The 25,990-nt window shown below is 36.4% G+C and overlaps 1 protein-coding gene, 1 non-coding gene and 1 pseudogene across 3 annotated transcripts; 1 reads left to right on the forward strand and 2 right to left on the reverse strand.

The window, feature by feature from the left end:
- The first annotated feature begins 954 nt into the window (after positions 1 to 954).
- Positions 955 to 4,887, forward strand: TRM12 (uncharacterized). Of its 2 annotated transcripts, none has more exons than XM_016334023.3 (7): positions 955 to 1,295; positions 1,794 to 2,000; positions 2,116 to 2,189; positions 2,320 to 3,460; positions 3,611 to 3,684; positions 3,823 to 3,946; positions 4,052 to 4,887. In XM_016334023.3, the coding sequence occupies exons 2-7, from the start codon at positions 1,868 to 1,870 to the stop codon at positions 4,669 to 4,671; spliced, it is 2,166 nt and encodes a 721-aa protein (XP_016189509.1). In that variant the 5' UTR covers positions 955 to 1,295; positions 1,794 to 1,867; the 3' UTR covers positions 4,672 to 4,887. The 2 variants fall into 2 exon arrangements, with proteins under 2 accessions (XP_016189509.1, XP_016189510.1); XM_016334024.3 differs by having other exon boundaries at positions 1,137 to 1,295; positions 1,784 to 2,000.
- Positions 4,888 to 15,533: 10,646 nt separating this feature from the next.
- Positions 15,534 to 15,641, reverse strand: LOC148572118 (small nucleolar RNA R71). The gene has a single exon (XR_015908866.1). It is a non-coding gene; the product is annotated as a small nucleolar RNA R71 (small nucleolar RNA).
- Positions 15,642 to 22,795: 7,154 nt separating this feature from the next.
- LOC148572119 (uncharacterized) lies at positions 22,796 to 24,301 on the reverse strand (annotated as a pseudogene).
- Between the last annotated feature and the right edge of the window lie 1,689 nt (positions 24,302 to 25,990).

The raw sequence follows: 25,990 nt of genomic DNA on the forward strand, positions 1-25,990 counted from the left end.
TATGTATACTAATTGACAGATATAGTCGCCCCTAAATGTGTGTGGATCGCGTAGAGTGCAATGCAATTGGCAAAATTGTACCACGAATGCATTATACTATGCATATGCATTTCATATTAATAAACGACGTAAGCTCTTGACCAACCACACATTATATATGTACATAAAAAAATAGTATCATACTCAATTACTTTTCCTCGTATTTAATTTCTAAAGAGAATTTGTGAGGTTGATTAAACGTGGAAAGAAAATTGCACTTGTGTAAGGAAGATAACCACATTATAAAATAAATAAATAGAAATTAAAATCTCGTAACAAGCTTTGGAGTCATAACAGAATAGCGACGTTATCGAACAAAAAATTCCAACTTCCAAGTAATATATTAGTAGTAATAAATAATGCGTTACTCCTTTTTTTTTTTTTTTTTTTAAATTTAATAAACTTCCATGAATTTAATCTTAGATCCTTTAAAGTGAATAGATGACAAAGTGATAAAACTGAGAGATTAATCGTCATTAAATTTATAACTTCAAATTCAATTATCTTAATTTAAAAGTAATTAATCCTACATTTTATTACCTTACTACGTCTATCATTTTAAAATAATATTCTTTTGAACAGACATTTTAAAAGAACTTAATTTAACTTCTATGCACCAAAACACGAAATTCCAATCATAGATGGCTGCGGGGCCAATCTTGATAATTGTGGCAGCCATGGACCAATGATATGATGATCCAAAGTCCAAACAACGAAAATGTCTTATCGAAACTAAAGAGTTCACTCAAAAACATGGAAGAGGGAAGATTCCTTAAAAACGACAACGTTTCCATACATTTTGAGAAACCACATAGCTGGACTCAACAAACGAACAATGGGCCAACGCAAAAAAGAGTGTGCGAAGATTGAGATGAGAGAAAGGTGAATTTTGAAGGGATGAGATTATGAGAAGAAAGAAGAGTGGGTTTGGATTTAGAAAGAGAGAGGTGGGAATGAAAAAGTTAGCTTGAGTTGAAAGTTTTCTTCTTCCCTAACAAACTGTTTATTTTACAATTTACCAGTCATTGTCACGTTATTAAATGTCCTTATCTTAATATCATTGACTATTTATATATGTATTATTATTATGTAACATTGTACACACATTACACAATTGCACATGTCTTGCTCCTCTGTCCAACAATTCCCTTTCCCTTTTTATCCGTGTCTGTGTTTCACATATTTCCGCATTCAATCTCTTCTTCATTCTGGTGAGGAATTGCATTTTGATACTCTTGTTCTTCTCCAATATCCAGGTACTATCTTTAACTCTCTCTCTCTCTCCCCCTCTCTCTCTATATGTGTGTGTGTGAGATATATTATTATATTATTATAATTAAAGTGTATAGTGACTCAATTATTGGACACGGGTGTATAGTATAGAAAAACTTTCAAGTATACTGGTATATTAATATTTTAGTGATTTTTAACCATCAACAGTTGAAATTTACACTGGTATACTTGAAAGCTTTCCGTTAGTATAATATGAAGAGAAATTGGCCATGTAGCAAGAGCTATGTATGGCTAAATGCAGCTAGCTAGTTTGCTCACTTTGTACTTATATCAGCATAGATTTGTAAATTCATTGTGAAAAAATGAAAAACCTATTATCACACTATCAGATGATGCGATCTAGAGAATTCACCTTTACTTAATTTCGGAAAACATGGTGAATTAGTTGTAAGATATAAGTAAAAAAGTTCTGATCGCTTTTGTCAAATGTGGTCTCTGAAACTGATTTCAGTTTTGCGCAGGATTTTCCCATTTCCTATAGTTAGGGTGAAGATCACAGATAGATAACAGCTGGAAATAAGTTTTTCTCTTTGGCATGGAGAGAAGACCATCTCCTCTGGTTGACCAAACATGCACGTCGCGAATGTTCGGAATTTTTAATTTTCTTGGAGGTCATTTCAGCAGAAGATTGGTTTTCAGTGGGAGGCATTTGAGTAGAGATAGCACTGGTAAGAGTTATAATTTGCACATAATTTCATTTTTTTAATTTCCTGAAGATGAGGAACTACATGTCTACAATTTTGCTACTCTAAAATCTGGCATTTCTGCTTTTTGTTATCTCAGATGCAGGAAACACAAGCAACAGAAGTAGCTCAAGTGAGCTTAGTGCGGTTGATGAAAAGTACCCTCACATTGGTGTAAGTTCTGATCATACATAAATTTTGAGGATCCAGCAACTAATTTCATGAAAAATGTTAATTTAGCTTTAGAGTTGCATGTTAATTTATAATTATATTACCACTGATGAAAGAGTTCTTCTGACTACAGGTAAATTCCAGAAGAAGAGATTATGGTTGTAAAAGTGTCAGTTGTGTGGAGAATGCTCAGGTGGCGGCAGATCAAGGAAATAAAGTGACAAAGATGACTATTGATCCAAAATTTGTCAATAAAAACTATCTAAGCAAAGAAGGTGCAGAATGTCAACCTGATCAACTCTTGGATGCTTTACAGATATTATACTCAAACAAAGAGCTTTTCCTAAAACTTCTACAAGATCCAAACTCTCTGCTGGTGAAACAGATAAGTGGCTTACAGAGTTCTCAAATGAATAAATATCAAAACAGTAATGGAAGAAAATCTGGAAAGCCAGTTAAATCTTCCTTTGATAGACATGATTCCGGTTCAAATATTGAGCCGGAACTTCCTGAGAAAATAGTGGTTCTGAAACCTACCACAAATAAGGAGAAAAATTCTGCTGCCACTAGATTTGATAGTCCATGGCTGCATTCTCATCGAAGCTTGATTCATAATCCACAAAATGTAAAGTTTTCACATTTTCCACTTGGTCATATAAAGAGGAAGTTGAGATACGTCATGAGAGCAAGGCGAAAAGAACAGAAAACTGATGGAAAGCCTGAAAATGATCCCTGTGATTGCAAGGCCTTGCAAGATGGCAAAATATTAAAAGAATTGAAAAGTGTGGGAAATTCACTTGAGACTTCCCCTTCAATTTTTGAGAAAAGGTTCAAAGATTCTGAATTGTCCATAGGAGAGGAGGTTGCCTCAGTTAGCGAAAGTTGCAATAGGATGACAAATAATGCTTCAGTCAGCCCTTCTGAGCAAAATACACTGGACATGCCTGTTAAAGATAGGAAAAGTCTATCTGTAAGGAGAAAGGAGCATCTTCCTAACTTTGAGTCCATATCAAGCTTGCAAAGGTACTACAATCATGGTTATATCACTGAAGGGATGAGATACTTGGACAACTATCAAATGGACCATAGAACCAAGTTGGGGCTTCAAAAAGAAAGGCAAAATGGTTGTTCCATTAGATTTTTGGGACATAAAAATGCACCAAGAGATACCATTAAGACATTTAGTGATAAGTTGAAGCCTTTTGGTACTGATATTAGAACCCAAGAGAGTCTTCCTGGAGGCGATCTACATGCACAGTCTGATAATCCTAGAGGTATGCTAAAACTTTTTATTTGAACCTTATTGGCAAATTAGACATTGATGAATACTTGTCTAATCTATATATATATATGCTTTGAGAAGCTTATAAAATCTTGTTTTGATCCATTTAAGAGAGAAATTAAGATGTGTTCTTCTGAATCAGATGATGGATATAATGACAGTCCAACTTTCAACTTGGATAAAAGTAATTCAACCGGAGAAATTGAGCATTTTCAAGTAAGTTTCTTCTTACGTCTTTGACAATCTCATTGAAACGACATAGAGATGCTAAGTTCTATCTTCTTACATCTATCAATTATTCACATCTTTTGTTTTTCATCCTTAATATGAATAATGAAGTTCGATGTTTATTAGGATTCACATCCAGAGATCCAAATTCTGTCCTTTCCACCCAAAGTTGTTTCATCAAGCCCATTTTCCACTGAAAGAATAGAAGAAAGGACTGAATTTGTTGTTGAGCATTCCACATTACAACCAGGTATTTTTATTTATTTATTTATTTATTTGTCGAGAGATATATTCAACTCTACTTTCTTGTTCTCTCTGTTATCAAAGCCAGTTCATGATTTAGGAATTATTGCAGATGAATATCTGGTACAAGCAGTGTACGAACAAATCGAAGATATCCATTTTGCAGAACTTGTAAGATCCTCCTTAAATGGAACAAACAATCTAGCCTCCTCCAAGGACATGTTGGACTGCTCAAGGGAAATTGTTAAGGTTTTCAGCTTGAAATGGGATGAACTCGTGATGAAGTGCGAATCAGCCGATATGCACGATCCATCCACATTTGATGAACTGAAAGGATCGATCGGTCAACTTTCTTGCAATGCAATCTTGCTTGACTGTGTCATGCAAGCATTCATGGAAGTATATCAGAATTGTGGTTTCCCATTTAACATTGCAAGGAAAAATCCACACTTCCAAGCATATGTTGCAAAGAAAATTCTTGCTCAAGAGATTGCTGAAGTGATTAAATTGCATTTTGTGCCTCATCCATCACAAATAACATTAGACCAGCTGGTTGGAAAGGACTTAGAAAGAAGTGAATCTTGGCTAAATATCCAAGTTGATATAGAACATATTGTGAAAGAAGTGGAGGAAGATGTGCTTGAAGATTTGGTATTGGAAATGGTATCTGAGATGGACATCAGAGACTTGAAAACTTTGCATGAACATCAAACAAAGCATAGAGGAAAATAATGTTTTAGTTTTTTTGGAATAAATCATACATGTGGTGAGTTGCGCATCCTGAGATAGTGAGATATAACTAAACTTGTATAGTATAAAGGACGTTATACCCAATCTTTGCATCATTAGATTTATTCTCGAATTTTATGATTGTACTCTTGTCTAGAAAAATATCTTGAGTCTCAGATGCAATTTAATATATTATATATGAAATTTTTTAGGATAAAATAGAATGTAGATAATCTATTTCAATATCTTATTTTGTATTACTTTTATGTATTTATTTGCGTTTCCAAAATAACACTAGACTTGAAGTTCCGAAAAAGAAAACGAAGTTATAGAAAGTTTATGAAATTCTCAGCTAAAAAAGAAAGACTTCAACCAAACCCAATTGATAATTTAATCATTACGTTTCAAATAAATTAAGTGCTTATATTTAGTTTGTAGTACTTGGTTCATCTTCTAAACATGAGAATGGACCAATGATAATGATAACTGATAGTCTGATACTTGAGATTGATGAAAAGCATACAATTTTCAGCAAAGTAAACGAAAAAAGCACACCTTCACCTTAAAAATAACCACTTAAATGAAGACATTGCTTCTGTCTTCCGCTGAAGTCCCTCCTCTGATTCTAGCAAGTGTCGAAATCAAATGCTTTAGTTAAAGGAGGATTTGCTTCTAAATTTGGGTTTGGTTTTAATTGTATTGAACCTTGTTGAATTAAACCGTTGGTTCAAATTATATGGTCAAAATTTAAAAATATCAATATAATTTTAGATTAATATTTATGCCAATAAATTTACTTGATCTTTTTTTTTTCCTTCAATAATAGAAATAGAGAAACGAAAGAATCAGTTATAGTTTATATATCTAAATAGAAATAAATTATACTAAAATAAATCATATTAAAAAATATGAATTAATTAAATAGTTAATTTAAATTTAAAAAGTTAGACAATTATTTATGTTTATAATTAAATTAAATACTTACTAAGTGTTAATAATTACAATTTCATTAGTTATTGAAATATTGTTGTTATAATAAAAATTAGAAATCTAATTTAAAGTTAAGGATGCTATTTCAATTTTAATTTACGTGTTAAGTATAGTTTTATTTTATTTAAGATAAATTATTATTTCATTTAAAGTACACTATTTTAATTATAATTAACTGTACAATAGTAATCTGAACTAAATTTAAAACATGAATTGATAGAAAACATATTATTTAACTTATAATTAATTATAAATTAATGATTTTAATTTAATTTAGAGTATGATTTGATTTAAAATTTTTATTTATATATGTAAATAAATAATAATTAGTGATATGATCAAATAAAAATTTAAGCATAATTTAATTTGAAGTTCATAATCATAACAAGGAAAAACTACCAAAAGTACCCATGAAGTTTACGAACGCTGATAAAAGTATCCATAAACTAAGGAAATTAACGCTGTACCTATGAAAGATGGGTTTCGTATGACAAAAGTATTCAAATCCTATTTTTTTGTTGATTTTTTAATAAAATTCCTAAACTACCCCACCCTAACCCCATTCTACCGTCACTCCATCTCTTCTCTTCTTCCTCTCTCCTCACTTATCCCTCAAAAACCCTCATAGAGTCACAGAAACTCTCCTCCTACCTCCTCATTGCCGTCCGCCACCCACCTACTCCATTACCGCCAATCTCTTCCCCTCTCACTGCTTCTCCCTCTCACTATTAAGGTGACTACAACACCTCCATCGCACACCTGTGACCTAACCTGAAGAGAATGCTGCCGTGGCGCGCCTGTTACAGCCGAGGAGAACGTCGTCGTGGCGTGTCTGACCCAACCGAAGAGAACACCGTTGTCGCACATCTGAGAAGAGAGAGGGGTCGTGGTACTCTTGCATGCAGAAAGTGGGTTCGGTAAAGAGAAATCAGAGAAGAAAGGGAGGCGGCACTGTGGATGGAGGTTCTGCCATTGACGATGTTACAGTCGGCCGGTGAAGAAAAAGGTATTTTTTTAAAACATTTTTATTTTATTTTTCTTCTCTTTCAGAAATTGATTTAGTTACTACTAAAATGATACTGTTCTATTTTTTTTTAATCTGCTTCTATTTTTTTATGAAGGCTAAGATTGATTTATAGAAGATTCAGTTGATGGCTACTTCTACTTCTTATTTTTGCTGAAATAAATTTCAAATTTAATGAATGGATTTGTTAATTTTTTATGGTTGATGGCTTTTTCTATTTCTAATTTTGCTAAAGTAAATTGAAATTGGATGAATGGATTTGAAAATTTTTATGTTTTGAGTATTTTTTGGTGTTTGATTAATTTAGTTTATGTATGGATTATAAACTTATGAGTGAATCGGTTGAGGTCCAATCTTCTACCACCACCACCATTACCATTGATTTTGGTCTGGTTTGTTGTAGGAGTAGTTTTGGACTCTATGGCAAGAGTTGGTACAAATTGAGTTATGAAAAGTTGAAAAAGTGAGTTGAGGTTGAGTGTAGGGTAGTTTAGGAATTTTATTAAAAAATCAACAAAAAATTAAGATTTGGATACTTTTGTCATACGGAACCCATCTTTCATGGGTACAGCGTTAATTTCCTTAGTTTATGGGTACTTTTGTCAGCGTTCGTAAAATTCATGGGTACTTTTGGTAGTTTTTCCATCATAACAAACTAAAGTCTTAATTAGTTCTTAATATCAAATTCAGAGTATGATTTGATGTAATCATCTAGGCGCATTTGGTTTGGTTTTAAAAATAAGACAAGATAAGACATTAAAAACAAAACACAAATGATCGAAATACAAAAATTAGTATCTTTGTATTTTGTTTGGTGACAAAATGAATATAAGATAGAACAAATACTAAAAAGTCTAATTTCATTTATTTTTTCGTATAAAATTTAGAATAAAAAAATAAAATAATAAAAAATATGATTATAAAAATTTAAGAGTGATAATAAAAGGAAAAATTAAAAAAAAAATAAATTGTATCTCCGATTAATGTTTCTATGTTATTCCTGTTAAAAAAAATACAAAATACATTAATTTAGTGTCTCAGAATACAATATCTTTATCCATAATTCGTCTGTCAAATACAATTTTATACGCTGTATCAATGTCTCAGTGTCTTGTTTTCAAAATCAAACGCAGCCGTAAAGTACTCTTTTGCACTTCCAACTAAGTGTGAATTAGTAATTTCCATCGAAGCTAAAGCATTACTACATATCTCTTGCACTCAAAATTAAGCATTAATTTATTCTTGAGATCCAATATAGACCATAATTTATTGTAAAGTTCACTATTAAATCTCTAATTAAATGTGAATTAGCGATTTAAATTAAATTTAGAGCACCACTTTATGTAAATTAATGATTAAGATAAAATTTAAAAATAATTTTGATATAAACTATAATCTCACATCTCTCACACATCTAATTAAGCATCAATAAGTAATTTGAATTAAATATAGAGTTTTGCTTTATGTATGATTATTTCTAAACCTAAAATTAAAAGTTAATTTGTTATTGAGATGATATTTAAAATATTATTTAATGTGAATTAACTATTATTTTTTTAATTAAGTGTTAATATCAAGTTTAGAATATTATTTTATAACAAGTTTACTCTTGCATCCAAAAATTAGCATCAACTGATTTTTGATGAGATTAAATTTTGAACATTTATATTGTGTTTTGATAATACAATATAAATGAGAGAGAGAGAAAGATTCTTAAAATTTGATTTCTACATCATTTAAATTGATTTTGTTGTGAAATTAAATGAAACGAACTATTTTTACAAAAAAATAATTGTGACAATTAATTAAAGAGAGATATGCAACGTTAGTGAGAGTGTTATTGTCATGGTCCGGACCCAGCGCGCTTGGTGCGGTAATTTATAACCACATTTACTAACCGGCAAGTGCACCGGGTCGTACCAAGTAATATCTTACGTGAGTAAGGGTCGATTCCACGAGGATTGATGGATTAAGCAAAACAATAGCGTTTGATAGGATTAGTTAGACAGACAGAAAATAGTGTTGAGATACAATATAAAAGACATTAAACAATATCAAAAATATTAAAGAAAGGCAAGTAATTAAGATGAGAATAATATATGGAGAAGATAGTTAAGGTTTTAGAGTTATCTATTTTTCCGGATTAACTTTTCTTACTAACTAATTTAATTATGCAGGATTTAATTTATGGCAAACTGTATGTGACTAGACCCTAATTCCTTAGACCTTCCTAGTCTCCCCTAAAATTCATTAACTGCCAATTCCTTGGTCAATTAATTCCAATTAGAGGGTGATAATCAATTTCTAGTTTATATGCCACAAAAATTCTAATTATCCAAGAGGTAAAATGATTATATGTCACATATCCTATTAAATTCAGATAATTAAAATTTAGGAGAAATAGTTTTCAAGCTGTTGTTCAGGTAAAGAGCTTTTCCAAGTTTTATAAGAACTCAAATAGAAAGAGGGTCATACTTTCGTTCCACCCAAATTCATAAAATAAAGAGCGAAAACAATTCTTAAATTATAAATCCACACATAAATTAAAATAGTAAAAGCAATAAAATTAATCCATAGAAATAGACAGAGTTCCTAACCTTAACAGTGGAGGTTTAGTTGCTCATGGAAAAGAGAAAATAAGGATTCAGGTAAAAATGTACAGAGTTTCAATCTGATGGCATCAGATCCCTTTTTATAACTAATCCTAATAAATTTAAAATCTAATATTTAAAATTAAACTTAAAATAATATCTTTTCTTAATTTAAGATTTGAATTTAAATTTGAATTAATTAACAGATCTTCAGTTGATGGGTGGGGACCACTTGTTCTGTCTATTCTGCAGCTTCTAATCTGTGTTTTCTGGGTTGAAAATTGAGTTAAAACAGCCCAGAAATCGCCCCCAGCGTTTTTCTGCATTTTCTTCACGTGGCACATGTGATGCGTCCGCGTCGTCTACGCGTTCGCGTCATTTGTGCAGATTCCAGTCCATGTGTTCGTGTCAGGCACGCGTTCGCGTCATTGCGATTTCCTCCATTCCGCGCGGTCGCGTGAGCCATGCGTCTGTGTCGGTTTTCGCTGGTCATCTCCTTGGCTTCTTCTCTTTCTCTGCAGAAACTCCATCAAATTCCGCCAAATGCTACCTAAAATAAACAGTATTGTACAAAACTCAAAATAGCATCCATAGTGGCTAAAATATAATTAATTCTTAATTAAATTCAATAATTTAGATGCAAATTCACTAGGAAAAGATAGACAAGATGCTCACGCATCACAACACCAAACTTAAACTGTTGCTTGTCCTCAAGCAACCAACACTAATATAAGCTTAGGATGTGAATTTGCATGAGAATGAGAGTTCGATTAAGCTCATGTCTCTTCTTATAGTGGGGTTTACAACTGCAATCCTGAATAGTTTTGGCATCTCATTTTATCCTTTGAAGTTCAGAATGATTGGCATCCATAGGAACTCAGAATTCAGATAGTGTTATTGACTCTCCTAGTTCAGTATGTTGATTCTTGAACACAGCTACTTTATGAGTCTTGGCTGTGACCTTAAGCATTTTGTTTTCCAGTATTACCACCGGATACATAAATGCCACAGACACATAACTGAGTGAACCTTTTCAGATTGTGACTCAGCTTTGCTAGAGTCCCCAGTTAGAGGTGCCCAGAGTTTTTAAGCACACTCTTTTTGCTTTGGACCACGACTTTAACCACTCAGTCTCAAGCTTTTCACTTGACACCTTCACGCCACAAGCACATGGTTAGGGACAGCTTGATTTAGCCGCTTAGGCCAGGATTTTATTCCTTAGGGCCCTCCTATCTATTAATGCTCAAAGTATTGGATCCTTTTTTACCCTTTGCCTTTTAGTTTAAAGGGTTATTGGCTTTTTCTGCTTGCTTTTTCTTTTTCTTGTTTATTTCTTTATTTTTTTAAATTTTTTTTCGCAAGTCTCGTGTTTTTCACTGCTTTTTCTTGCTTCAAGAATCAATTTTATGATTTTTCAGATTATCAATAACATTTTTCTTTTTCATCATTCTTTCAAGAGCCAATAATTTTAACATTCATAAACTTCACTATCAAAAAAATTATGCACTGTTCATGTCATGTATTCAGAATCACATAAAATACCACCACATTTAAGACTATTATTCAATATAGACCCACTTTCTCATGCAATATATCACTCCTGTATTTTTTATTTGAAATTAAGCTTAGTGAGTAATACATGAGACATTTTTTTTTTCAGAATTAAAGCAATAGGGAGAACTAAACTAGTCCTAGGATTCTAACTAATAAAGGATCATGCAACAAACAAAGAAAAATAGCAGAAAACTGGAACATAACATAGACAAAGAGGAAAGGAAAAAAAATGAAAGAAACTCAACCACCTTAGTTATCCTAGCAGTCGTTTATTCTTCAGGTTGTGCTCCTCAGTGAAGATGATTTGCCTCCCTTTTGGTGCCATAGGAATAAACAAAAACCTTATAAGCGAAGGGTCAACACCAAACTTAAAGGTTTGCTTGTCCTCAAGCAAAGAAGAACTGAAAATAGAAGAGACAAATGTTAAAATGAAAGAAAAAAAATAAAAGAATAAGAGAATAAGAGAGAATTAGGATTGGGAGAGAGAGAGAAGAAAACTGGGCAGCGCAAGCGACGCGTTCGCGTCAATAACGCGATCGCGTATGTCGCGCATTCTTCATAATGACGCGATGGCGTCAGGCACGCGTTCGCGTGGATGGCTGATGAGCGGATAATTTATACGCTTTTTGGCATTGTTTTTAGTATGTTTTTAGTAGGATCTAGTTACTTTTAGGGATGTTTTCATTAGTTTTTATGTTAAATTCACATTTCTGGACTTTACTATGAGTTTGTGTGTTTTTCTGTGATTTCAGGTATTTTCTGGCTGAAATTGAGGGACTTGAGCAAAAATCAGATTCAGAGGTTGAAGAAGGACTGCTGATGCTGTTGGATTCTGACCTCTCTGCACTCAAAATGAATTTTCCAGAGCTACAAAACTCAAAATGGCGCGCTTCCAATTGCGTTGGAAAGTAGACATCCAGGGCTTTCCATAAATATATAATAGTCCATTCTTTGCCCAAGTTTAGACGACACAAACTGGCGTTCAACGCCAGCTCTCTGCCCAATTCTGGCGTCCAGCGCCAGAAACAAGCTGCAAAGTGGAGTTCAACGCCCAAACTGGCACAAAAGCTGGCGTTCAACTCCAAGAAGGACCTCTACACGTGCAACATTCAAGCTCAGCCCAAGCACACACCAAGTGGGCCCCGGAAGTGGATTTATGCATCAATTACTTACTTCTGTAAACCCTAGTAGCTAGTTTATTATAAATAGGACCTTTCACTATTGTATTAGACATCCTGGATCTTTGGATTATCTTTTGATCTATTGATCACGTTTGGGGGCTGGCCATTCGGCCATGCCTGGACCTTCATCACTTATGTATTTTCAACGGTAGAGTTTCTGCACTCCATAGATTAAGGTGTGGAGCTCTGCTATTCCTCAAAGATTAATGCAAAGTACTACTGTTTTCTATTCAATTTATCTTATTTCACTTCTAAGATATTCATTCGCATTTCAACCTGAATGTGATGAATGTGACAATCATCATCATTCCCTATGAACGCGTGTCTGACAACCACTTCCGTTCTACATTAGATTGAATGAGTATCTCTTAGATCTCTTAATCAGAATCTTCGTGGCATAAGCTAGATTGATGGCGGCATTCATGAGAGTCCGAAAAGTCTAAACCTTGTCCATGGTATTTCGAGTAGGACTCTGGGATTGAATGACTATGACGAACTCCAAACTCGCGAGTGCTGGGCGTAGTGACAGACGCAAAAGGATAGTAAATTCTATTCCAGTATGATTGAGAACCTCCAAGATGATTAGCCATGCAGTGACAGCGCATCGGACCATTTTCACAGAGAGGAATAGGATGCAACCAAAGACAAGGGTGATGCCTCCAGACGATTAGCCGTGCTGTGACAGAGCATTTGGACCATTTTTCCGAGAGGATTGAAAGTAGCCATTGGTACCGGTGACATCCTTACATAAAGCCAGCCATAGAAAGGAGTAAGACGGATTGGATGAAGACAGCAGGAAAGCAGAGGTTCAGAGGAACGAATGCATCTCCATATGCTTATCTGAAATTCTCACCAATGATTTACATAAGTATTTCTATCCTTATTTTAGTATTAATTTCGAAAACCCCATTACTATTTTATATCTGCCTGACTGAGATTTACAAGGTGACCATAGCTTGCTTCATACCAACAATCTCCGTGGGATCGACCCTTACTCACGTAAGGTATTACTTGGACGACCCAGTGCACTTGCTGGTTAGTTATGCGAAGTTGTGAAGATATGTTTAGACCATGGTTCTGTGCATCCGTTTTTGGTGCCATCGCCAGGGAATCAATTTCGAACAATAATTCACAACCTGAGTAACAATTTCGCATACCAAGTTTTTGGCGCCGTTGCCGGGGATTGTTCGAGTTTGGACAACTAACGGTTCATCTTGTTGCTCAGATTAGGTAAATTTTCTTTTTGTTTTATCTTCAAAAATTTTTCAAAAATCTTTCAAAAATTTCTCCTTTGTTTTCGAAAAAAAAAATAAATATAAAAATATTTTCAAAAATATATTTTTCTTCAGAATTTTTAAGAATGAATTCTAGTGTTTCATAAAGCATGTTGAAGCCTGGCTGGCTGTAAAGCCACGACTGTAGGGCATGTTAGGCGTGTCATGTCTGAGTTACATACTAAAGCTTGGCTGGCTATTAAGCCATGCCTGACCCTTTGATTGGAGCTTTAGATTAAGAGCATAAGATTCCTGGAATTCATATTAAAAATTTTGGAAGCCTTATTTTTGTTTTTCAAATAATTTTCGAAAAAATACAAAAAAATTAGAAAATCATAAAAATCAAAAATATTTTTTGTGTTTCTTGTTTGAGTCTTGAGTCATGTTATAAGTTTGGTGTCAATTGCATATTCATCTTGTATTTTTCGAAAATTCATGCATTCATAGTGTTCTTCATGATCTTCAAGTTGTTCTTGGCAAGTCTTCTTGTTTGATCTTGATGTTTTCTTGTTTTGTGTTGTATGGTATTTTTCATATGCATTCTTGAATTCTTAGTGCCTAAGCATCAAAGAATTCTAGGTTTGGTGTCTTGCATGCTTTCTTTGCATTAAAAATTTTTCAAAAATATGTTCTTGATGTTCATCATGATCTTCATAGTGTTCTTGGTGTTCATCTTGACATTCATAGCATTCTTGCAAGCATTCATTGTTTTGATCCATAACTTTCATGTATCGCATCATTTTTCTTGTTTTTCTCTCTCATCATAAAAAATTCAAAAATAAAAAAAATATCTTTCCCTTTTTCTCTTTTAAAATTTCGAAAATTAGATTTGACTTTTTCAAAAATTTTTAAAAAAAATCTAGTTGTTTTTATGAGTCAAATCAAATTTTCAATTTAAAAATCTCATCTTTCTCAAAATCTTTTTCAAAAATCAAATCTTTCTTTTTTTCAATTTTTTAGTTATTTTTAAAAATTTCAAAAATATTTTTCAAAAATCTTTTTCTTAATTTTACACATAATTTTCGAAAATAACATCATCAATTAATGTTTTGATTCAAAAATTTTAAAGTTTGTTACTTGCTTGTTAAGAAAGATTCAAACTTTAAGTTCTAGAATCATATCTTGTGATTTCTTGTGAATCAAGTCATTAATTGAGGTTTTAAAAATCAAATCTTTTTCAAAAACTAATTTCTATCATATCTTTTCAAAAATATCTTCTTATCTTACCTTTTTCAAAAAAGTGATTGCAAAATATCTTTTCTAATTTCCTAACTTCTTATCTTTTCAAAATTTGTTTCAACTAACTAACTAACTTTTTATTTGTTTCTTACCTTTTTCAAAACTACCTAACTAACTCTCTCTCTCTAATTTTCAAAAATATCTTTCCTCTTTTTCAAAATTTCTTTTTAATTAACTAATTATTTCAATTTTTTATTTTAATTTTCGAAAACCACTAACCTTTTTCAAAAACTATTTTCGAAAATCACTAACCCTTTTTCAAAAATAATTTTCGAAAATCCTCTCCCTCTCTCATCTTATTCTATTTATTTATTCATCTACTAACATCTCTTCCTTACATCACTCACCAAATTCGAACCCTCTCTTCTATCTGTGTTCGAATTTTTTTTTTCTTCTTTCCTTCTTCTACTAACAATAAGGAACCTCTTTACTGTGACATAGAGGATTCCTCTTCTTTTCTTTTTCTCTTCTCTTTCTTATGAGCAGGGACAAAGAAAAAGGCATTCTTGTTGAAGCTAATCCAGAACCTGAAAGGACTCTGAAGAGGAAACTAAGAGAAGCTAAATTACAACAATCCAGAGACAACCTTATTGAAAATTTCGAACAAGTAAAGGAGATGGCAGCCGAACCCAACAACAATGCAAGGAGAATGCTTGGTGACTTTACTGCACCTAATTCCAATTTACATGGAAGAAGCATCTCCATTCCTACCATTGGAGCAAATAATTTTGAGCTGAAACCTCAGCTAGTTTCTTTGATGCAGCAGAACTGCAAGTTTCATGGACTTCCATCTGAAGATCCTTTTCAGTTCTTAACTGAATTCTTGCAGATCTGTGATACTGTTAAGACTAATGGAGTTAATCCTGAAGTCTACAGGCTCATGCTTTTCCCTTTTGCTGTAAGAGACAGAGCTAGAATATGGTTGGACTCTCAACCCAAAGACAGCCTGAACTCTTGGGATAAGCTGGTCACAGCTTTCTTAGCCAAGTTCTTTCCTCCTCAAAAGCTGAGCAAGCTTAGAGCGGATGTTCAAACCTTCAGACAGAAAGAAGGTGAATCCCTCTATGAAGCTTGGGAAAGATACAAGCAGCTGACCAAAAAGTGTCCTTCTGACATGCTTTCAGAATGGACCATCCTGGATATATTCTATGATGGTTTATCTGAATTATCAAAGATGTCATTGGATATTTCTGCAGGTGGATCCATTCACCTAAAGAAAACGCCTGCAGAAGCTCAAGAACTCATTGACATGGTTGCTAATAACTAGTTTATGTACACTTCTGAGAGGAATCCTGTGAGTAATGGGACGCCTATGAAGAAGGGAGTTCTTGAAATTGATACTCTGAATGCCATATTGGCTCAGAACAAAATATTGACTCAGCAAGTCAATATGATTTCTCAGAGTCTGAATGGAATGCAAGCTGCATCCAACAGTACTCAAGAGGCTTCTTATGAAGAAGAAGCTTATGATCCTGAGAACCCTGCAATAGCAGAGGTAAATTACATGGGTGAACCATATGGAAACACCTATAATCCATCATGGAGAAATCATCCAAATCTCTCATGGAAGGATCAAAGGCCTCAACAAGGCTTTAATAATGGTGGAAGAAACAGGTTTAACAATAATAAACCTTTTCCATCATCCACTCAGCAACAGACAGAGAATTCTGAGCAGAATCCATCTAGCTTAGCAAATTTAGTCTCTGATCTATCCAAGGCCACTGTAAGTTTCATGAATGAAACAAGGTCTTCCATTAGAAATTTGGAAGCACAAGTGGGCCAGCTGAGTAAAAGGATCACTGAAATCCCTCCTAGTACCCTCCCAAGCAATACAGAAGAGAATCCAAAAGGAGAGTGCAAGGCCATTGACATAAGCACCATGGCCGAACCTGTAAGGGAAGGAGAGGACGTGAATCCCAAGGAGGAAGATCCCCTGGGACGTCTAGTGATCAATAAGGAGCTCCCCTCTGAGGAACCTAAGGAATCTGAGACTCATCTAGAGACCATAGAGATTCCATTGAACCTCCTTATGCCATTCATGAGCTCTGATGAGTATTCCTCTTCTGAAGAGAATGAGGATGTTACTGAAGAGCAAACTGCCAAGTTCCTTGGTGCAATCATGAAGCTAAATGCCAAATTATTTGGTATTGAAACTTGGGAAGATGAACCTCCCTTGTTCACCAATGAACTAAGTGATTTAGATCAACTGACATTGCCTCAAAAGAGACAGGATCCTGGAAAGTTCATAATACCTTGTACCATAGGCACCATGATCTTTAAGGCTCTGTGTGACCTTGGTTCAGGAATAAACCGCATGCCCCTCTCTGTAATAGAGAAACTGGGAATCTATGGGGTGCAAGCTGCTAAAATCTCATTAGAGATGGCAGATAATTCAAGAAAACAAGCTTATGGACAAGTAGAGGACGTGTTAGTAAAGGTTGAAGGCCTTTACATCCCTACAGATTTCATAGTCCTAGATACTGGGAAGGATGAGGATGAATCCATCATCCTAGGAAGACCTTTCCTGGCAACAGCAAGAGCTGTGATTAATGTGGACAGAGGAAAATTGATCCTTCAAATAAATGAGGACAACCTTGTGTTTACAACTCAAAGATCTCTCTCTGCATCCATGGAGAGGAAGCAGAAAAAGCTTCTCTCAAAGCAGAGTCAACCAAAGCTCCCATAGTCAAACTCTAAGTTTGGTGTTGGAAGGCCACAACCAAACTCTAAGTTTGGTGTTGAACTCCCATATCCAAACTCTAAGTTTGGTGTTGGAGAGTCTCAACAAAGCTCTGCACATCTATGAGGCTCCATGAGAGCCCACTGTCAAGCTATTGACATTAAAGAAGCGCTTGTTGGGAGGCAACCCAATTTTTATCTAATTTCTATTTTTATTGTTTTTCATCTTTTATTAGGTTCATGATCATGTGGAGTCACAAAATAAATATAAAAATTGAAAATGGAATCAAAAACAGCAGAAGAAAAATCACACCCTGGAGGAAGGCCTTACTGGCGTTTAAACGCCAGTAAGAAGCATGTTTTGGGCGTTCAACGCTAGAACAGAGCATGGTTCTGGTGCTGAACGCCAGAAATGGGCAGCATCTGGGCGTTTGAACGCCAGAAATGCACCCTGGAGAAGAGCTGGCGCTGAACGCCCAGAACAAGCATGGTTCTGGCGTTCAACTCCAGAAATGGGCTACAAATGGGCGTTCAACGCCCAGAACAAGCACCAATCTGGCGCTGAACGCCCAGAGTTGTGTGCAAGGGCATTTTGCATGCCTAATTTGGTGCAAGATTGTAAATCCTTGAACACCTCAGGATCTGTGGACCCCACAGGATCACCTCAGGATCTGTGGACCCCACAGGATCCCCACCTACCTCCACTCACTTCTTCTCACCCCTCTTTCACACAATCCCATAAACACTCTTCCCCAAAACCCTTCACCAATCACCTCAATCTCTCTTCCCCATCACCTCTTAACCACTCACATCCATCCACTCTTCCCCATAAACCTACCTCATAAACTCCACCTACCTTCAAAATTCAAAATCAATTTCCCACCCAAACCCACCCTAAATGGCCGAACCTTTACCCCCCTCCCTTCCCTATATAAAGCCTTCCATTCTTCCTCATTTTCACACAACACAACCCTCTCTTCTCTTCTTGGCCAAAACACACCTCCCCCCTCTTCTCCATTTTTTCTTCTTCTTCTTCTTCTTCTTCTTCTTCTTCATCTTTTCTTTCTTCTCTTGCTCGAGGGCGAGCAAAATTCTAAGTTTGGTGTGGTAAAAGCATAAGCTTTTTGTTTTTCCATTACCATTGATGGCACCTAAGACCGGAGAATCCTCTAGAAAAGGGAAAGGGAAGACAAAAGCTTCCACCTCCGAGTCATGGGAGATGGAAAGGTTCATCTCCAAAGCCCATCAAGACCACTTCTATGATGTTGTGGCCAAGAAGAAGGTGATCCTCGAGGTCCCTTTCAAACTCAAGAGAAATGAGTATCCGGAGATCCGACATGAAATCCAAAGAAGAGGTTGGGAAGTTCTAACAAACCCCATCCAACAAGTCGGCATCCTAATGGTTCAAGAGTTCTATGCTAATGCATGGATCACTAGGAACCATGATCAAAGTAAGAACCCGAACCCAAAGAATTATATCACCATGGTTCGGGGGAAATACTTAGATTTTAGTCCGGAAAATGTGAGGTTGGCGTTCAACTTGCCAAACATGGAAGAGAACGCACGCCCCTACACAAGAAGAGTCAACTTTGATCAAAGGTTGGACCAAGTCCTCATGGACATATGTGTAGAAGGAGCTCAATGGAAGATTGACTCAAAAGGCAAACCGGTTCAACTAAGAAGACTGGACCTTAAGCCTGTAGCTAGAGGATGGTTGGAGTTCATTCAATGCTCAATCATTCCCACTAGCAACCGGTCTGAAGTTACTATAGACCGGGCCATCATGTTCCATAGCATCATGATTAGAGAAGAGGTGGAAGTTCATGAGATTATACCTCAAGAACTCTACAAGGTGGCTGACAAGTCCTCCACTATGGCAAGGTTAGCCTTTCCTCACCTCATTTGCCACCTATGCAATTTGGCTAGGATTGACATAGAGGGAGATATCCTCATTAAAGAGGACAAGCCCATCACTAAGAAAAAGATAGAGCAAGCAAGATAGCCCATTCATGGAGCTCAAGAGGAACAGGAAGCTCATCACCATGAGATCCCGGAGATGCCTCAAATGCATTTTCCTCCACAAAACTATTGGGAGCAAATCAACACCTCCCTAGAAGAATTAAGTTCCAACATGGGACAATTAAGGGTGGGACATCAAGAGCACTCCATCATCCTTCATGAAATTAGAGAAGATCAAAAAGCAATGAGGGAGGAGCAACAAAGACAAGGAAGAGACATAGAAGAGCTCAAGGACATCATTGGTTCCTCAAGAAGGAAACGCCACCATCACTAAGGTGGATTCATTCCTTGTTCTTATTTCTTTTGTTTTTCGTTTTCTATGTTATGTGCTTATCTATGTTTGTGTCTCCATTACATGATCATTAGTAGTTAGTAACTATGTCTTGAAGTTATGAATGTCCTATGAATCCATCACCTCTCTTAAATGAAAAATGTTTTAATTCAAAAGAACAAGAAGTACATGAGTTTTGAATTTATCCTTGAATTTAGCTTAATTATATTGATGTGATGACTAGGAGACATGTTATTTGATAATCTGAAAAATCATAAAAATGATTCTTGAAGCAAGAAAAAGCAGCAAAGAACAAAGCTTGCAGAAAAAAATAGGCGAAAAAAATAGAAAGAAAAAGCAAGCAGAAAAAGCCAAAAGCTCTTAAAACCAAGAGGCAAGAGCAAAAAGCCAATAACCCTTAAAACCAAAAGGCAAGGGCAAATAAAAAGGATCCCAAGGCTTTGAGCATCAGTGGATAGGAGGGCCTAAAGGAATAAAATCCTGGTCTAAGCGGCTAAACCGAGCTGTCCCTAACCATGTGCTTGTGGCGTGAAGGTGTCAAGTGAAAACTTGAGACTGAGCGGTTAAAGTCAAGGTCCAAAGCAAAAAAACAAAAGAGTGTGCTTAAGAACCCTGGACACCTCTAATTGGGGACTTTAGCAAAGTTGAGTCACAATCTGAAAAGGTTCACCCAATTATGTGTCTGTGGCATTTATGTATCCGGTGGTAATACTGGAAAACAAAGTGCTTAGGGCCACAGCCAAGACTCATAAAACAAGCTGTGTTCAAGAATCATCATACTGAACTAGGAGAGTCAATAACACTATCTGAACTCTGAGTTCCTATAGATGCCAATCATTCTGAACCTCAATGGATAAAGTGAGATGCCAAAACTATTCAAGAGGCAAAAAGCTATAAGTCCCGCTCATATGATTGAAGCCATGTTTCATTGATAGTTTGGAATTTATAGTATATTCTCTTCTTTTTATCCTATTTTATTTTCAGTTGCTTGGGGACAAGCAACAATTTAAATTTGGTGTTGTGACGAGCAGATAATTTATACGCTTTTTGGCATTGTTTTTAGTATGTTTTTAGTAGGATCTAGTTACTTTTAGGGATGTTTTCATTAGTTTTTATGTTAAATTCACATTTCTGGACTTTACTATGAGTTTGTGTGTTTTTCTATGATTTCAGGTATTTTCTGGCTGAAATTGAGGGACTTGAGCAAAAATCAGATTCAGAGGTTGAAGAAGGACTGCTGATGCTGTTAGATTCTGACCTCCCTGCACTCAAAATGGATTTTCTGGAGCTACAGAACTCAAAATAGCGCGCTTCCAATTGCGTTGGAAAGTAGACATCCAGGGCTTTCCAGAAATATATAATAGTCCATACTTTGCCCAAGTTTAGACGATGCAAACTGGCGTTCAACGCCAGCTCTCTGCCCAATTCTGGCGTCCAGCGCCAGAAACAAGCTGCAAAGTGGAGTTCAACGCCCAAACTGGCACAAAAGCTGACGTTCAACTCCAAGAAGGACCTCTACACGTGCAACATTCAAGCTCAGCCCAAGCACACACCAAGTGGGCCCCGGAAGTGGATTTATGCATCAATTACTTACTTCTGTAAACCCTAGTAGCTAGTTTATTATAAATAGGACCTTTTACTATTGTATTAGACATCCTGGATCTTTGGATTATCTTTTGATCTATTGATCACGTTTGGGGGCTGGCCATTCGGCCATGCCTGGACCTTCATCACTTATGTATTTTCAACGGTAGAGTTTCTGCACTCCATAGATTAAGATGTGGAGCTCTGCTGTTCCTCAAAGATTAATGCAAAGTACTACTGTTTTCTATTCAATTCATCTTATTTCGCTTCTAAGATATTCATTTGCATTTCAACCTGAATGTGATGAATGTGACAATCATTATCATTCCCTATGAACGCATGCCTGGCAACCACTTCCGTTCTACATTAGATTGAATGAGTATCTCTTAGATCTCTTAATCAGAATCTTCGTGGCATAAGCTAGATTGATGGCGGCATTCATGAGAGTCCGGAAGTGTAAACCTTGTCCGTGGTATTCCGAGTAGGACTCTGGGATTGAATGACTGACGAACTCCAAACTCGCGAGTGCTGGGCGTAGTGACAGACGCAAAAGGATAGTAAATTCTATTCCAGTATGATCGAGAACCTCCAAGATGATTAGCCATGCAGTGACAGCGCATCGGACCATTTTCATAGAGAGGAATAGGATGCAACCAACGACAAGGGTGATGCCTCCAGACGATTAGCCGTGCTGTGACAGAGCATTTGGACCATTTTCCCGAGAGGATTGAAAGTAGCCATTGGTACCGGTGACATCCTTACATAAAGCCAGCCATAGAAAGGAGTAAGACGGATTGGATGAAGACAGTAGGAAAGCAGAGGTTCAGAGGAACGAATGCATCTCCATACGCTTATCTGAAATTCTCACCAATGATTTACATAAGTATTTCTATCCTTATTTTAGTATTAATTTCGAAAACCCCATTACTATTTTATATCTGCCTAACTGAGATTTACAAGGTGACCATAGCTTGCTTCATACCAACAATCTCCGTGGGATCGACCCTTACTCATGTAAGGTATTACTTGGACGACCCAGTGCACTTGCTGGTTAGTTATGCGAAGTTGTGAAGATATGTTTAGACCATGGTTCTGTGCATCCATCGCCAGGGAATCAATTTCAAACAATAATTCACAACCTGAGTAACAATTTCGCATACCAATGGCTATATATGCAACTGACGCGAACGCGTCAGTCACGCGTCTGCGTGACCAAATTTGTGCTTTTAGCACACTTCTTGTCCCAAGCTGGCACAACTCTCTGCCCAAACGCTCTTTTACGTCGAATTTGCAGGTCACGCGATCGCGTCGGTGACGCGACCGCGTGAATGACGAAAATCACAAACGACGCGAACGCGTGAGGTACGCAATCGCGTGGGATTGTTTGTGCGAAAGGCTCCATTCTGGCGTCACTCCTGCGCAACTCTCTGTAACTTTTTATTTTTTCTCGCACCCCTAGATGACGCGTTCGCGTCAACGACGCTGGCGCGTCGGGTGCTCTTTTTTTTTTAAATATAGCTTGAGGTGTTCGGTTCCTGGAAGAACATAGCTGCATGATCAGAAAAGTAGTAAGAACTCAAAAAAATAAAATAAAATAACTAAGAAAACTACTACTACAAAAAATAGCTAAGGATACGAATTTATCGGGTTGCCTCCCGACAAGCGCTTCTTTATCGTCACTAGCTTGACGGTCAGCTCCTCTAAGGAGGAGGATCATAGGGGCTCAGCTCTTCACCCCTTACTTTGAAATTCTTTCGTGTGTGTCCATAACGTAGCTCAATATGCTCCAGAGAGAGGATTCTGATTACTGTATAAACCCATGCTGGATTGCTGGTCAACACCACCTTCATTCTTGGGGAGAAACCTTCAGTGGGGATCTTTTTGTTTCTCCATCCTCTAGGTATTTTTTTCTTTTTGGGGACCTCCTCCTTGGTGGATGACGCAGTTCCAACACCAAACTTAGGTTTGATATCAGGCGGAATTTTATCGGTTGTCACCACAGGAGGTTTGAGTTGCAAATTCTGCTGTGCATCATTCAGGGGTTCTTGAAGGTTTGGATCAATAAGCTCATCCTGCATGCACCTCTCTTCTTCACCTGTTGAATGTACATCTTTGAAGACATGAAAGACCAGTTGCTCATTATGCACTCTAAGCACTAATTCACCCACTTCTACATTAATCAGAGTTCTTCCAGTGGCTAGAAATGGTCTTCCTAGAATTATAGAGGCATTCTCATCCTCCCCTGTGTCAAGAATCACAAAGTCTGCTGGGAGGAAGAACTTACCCACTTTAACCAAGATGTTTTCCACTAATCCGTATGCAGACTTCATAGATTTGTCTGCCATCTGTAATGCTATCTTTGTGGGTTGTGCCTCTTGGATTTGCAGCTTCTTCATCACAGATAAGGGCATTAGATTTATGCTTGCCCCTAGATCACATAGGGCTTTCTCAAAGGTTGTGCTCCCAATGGTGCATGGAATTTGAAAGCTCCCTGGATCTGGCATCTTCCTTGGCAAGTTATTCTGAATGACAGCACTACATTCCTTAGTCAGGACTACTGTCTCATCTCCCTTTAAACGCTTTTTCTTTGACAACAACTCCTTCATGAACTTGACATAGATAGGCATTTACTCCAAAACCTCAGCAAAAGGAATATTGATTTGTAACTTTCTGAAGATTTCCAAGAACTTTGAAAACTGCTTGTCCTTGGTCTTCTTTTGAAGTCTCTGAGGATACGGCATCTTAGGCTTGTACTCAGGAGCCTTTGACAGTGTAGGATAAGTGTCAAGAGAGTCTGGGAATGGGTTGTCTGCACGCTTTGGAGGGGCGTGCTCTACTTCTTCCTTCTTCTCATCTGGAGCTTCTTTTTCAACTAGCTCTTCATTGGCCTTAGTCTCAGAGCCAGCTACTTTACCACTTCTCAATTGAATACCCTTGCAATCTTCTCCTGGGTTCACCACTGTATCACCTTGAAATGTACTTGCAGACCTCTCAAGTATTTGCTTGCTCAGTTGGCCCACTAGCACCTCTAAGTTTCTAATAGAGGCTCTGGTTTCTTGTATAACTTGTGCTTCCGTACTTGCCACTTGTTCACTTATTACGGTGATAGCCTTGCATTCCTCTCTTGGATTTGGAATTGTGTTACCAGGAAGGCTATTAGTGGTCCTCTGATCAATTTTATTAACCTTTGTGGCTAGTTGACCCATTTGAATCTCCATGTTCTTGATGGATGCTCTGGTTTCCTGTCTAAAACCTGTCAATATTGCTTCCAAATCATTGTTCTGCTGGAAACCGCCATGAGAACTATTGTTGAAGTTCTGAGGTCTCTGAGGTTGGTCCCTCCATCCAAAATTTGGGTGATTCCTCCATCCCTGGTTGTATGTCTTAGAATATGGATCATTGTTGGGATTCCTAGGACTACTCCCCATGTAATTCACCTGTTCATAAGAAGGTTGAGCATAATCATGATTATCATTTTGGACAAAATTACCTGCCATGTCATAGGAGATTTCTTGGGGTGGATTTTGAGTGTTTATAGCTGAGACTTGCATGCCACCCATCTGTTGAGTAAGTAGATTTATCTGCTGAGACATAAGCTTGTTTTGAGCAAGAAGAGCATTAACAGCTTTCACTTCCAACACGCCTCTCTTCTGAGAGGTATCAGAGTTCACAGGATTCCTGTTAGATTAGTACAGATATTGGTTGCTTGCAACCAATTCAATAAGCTCAATAGTCTCCTCTGGTGTCTTCTTCTTGTGCAATGAACCACCTGCAGAAGTGTCTAGGCTCATCTTTGACATCTCTCCTAAGCCTTCATAAAAGATATCCAGTTGAGTCCACTTGGAGAACATGTCCGGAGGGCATTGCCTAGTCAGCAGCTTGTACCTTTCCCAAGCTTCATAAAGAGTTTCACCCTCCTTTTGCTTGAAAGTCTGAACCTCCAACCTAAGCTTAGTCAGCTTCTTTGGTGGGAAAAATTTAGTGAGAAATTCTGTGACAACCTTTTCCCACGTATTCAGACTCTCCTTTGGTTGGGAATCTAGCCATAGCTTTGCTTTATCCCTCAGAGCAAACGGGAAAAGCATTAGTTTGTACACCTCTGGGTTCACTCCATTTGTCTTCACAGTATCACATATCTGCAAAAAATCAGATATAAATTGATTTGGGTCTTCATGAGGAAGACCATGATACTGGCAATTTTGTTGCACCAGGGTGACCAATTGTGGCTTCAACTCAAAGTTGTTTGCAGTTATAGGAGGCACCACAATACTTTTTCCATAAAGATCCGCAGTAGGGGCAGAATAAGAGCCAAGCACTCTCCTCTATTGATCATCCCCATTCGGATTTACCACATTGGCATTAGCATTATTTGCCATAGCGGATTCTGCAGCCTTGCAAAGTCTTGCTTGTTGTAAACGTTGCCTGAAAGTTCTTTCAGGTTCAGGATCAAAGTCTAAGAGCTGTTCTTTATCTCTATTCCTGCGCATACACAAGCAGAAAACAAGAAAAAAACGGGACTCTCTACGTCAGAGTGCAGAGAAGTCCCTGTGAGGTAACCTGTGTAAAATAATAAAATAAAAATACTAAATAAATAACTAAAAAATTCAAAAATTAAAAAAAAATTAAACAGAAAAATTAAAATAACATTAACTGAGTAACACCAAACTTAAATTCAGAAATTAAGAAAAGAAAAATATTAATACTAAAATATTTATTTATTTATTTATTTAATTATTTATTTATTTTTTTAATTTTTTTAATTTTTTATTTTTTTTAGCAAAACAAAAAAAAAAAGAAGAAACGAAGAAGAAGGAACAGGGGAGGGGGCAGGAACAAAAGAAAAAAATGTAATGGAAAAGAAAAAATAAAACGTAAAGGAAAAGAATTTTTTTTTC

This window comes from Arachis ipaensis, chromosome B3 (assembly GCF_059453495.1).
Source record: "Arachis ipaensis isolate K30076 ecotype BB chromosome B3, ASM5945349v1, whole genome shotgun sequence".
In the NCBI taxonomy this organism is placed as follows: Eukaryota; Viridiplantae; Streptophyta; class Magnoliopsida; order Fabales; family Fabaceae; genus Arachis; species Arachis ipaensis.

Bases quoted from the DNA above. Each gene is read 5' to 3' on its own strand.
- TRM12 (XM_016334023.3), top strand. From the start codon at position 1,868: ATGGAGAGAAGACCATCTCCTCTGGTTGACCAAACATGCACGTCGCGA. The intron at 3,461-3,610 runs GTATGCTAAAAC...CTTCTGAATCAG, and splicing joins ACAGTCTGATAATCCTAGAG to ATGATGGATATAATGACAGT. The intron at 3,685-3,822 runs GTAAGTTTCTTC...GATGTTTATTAG, and splicing joins GAGAAATTGAGCATTTTCAA to GATTCACATCCAGAGATCCA.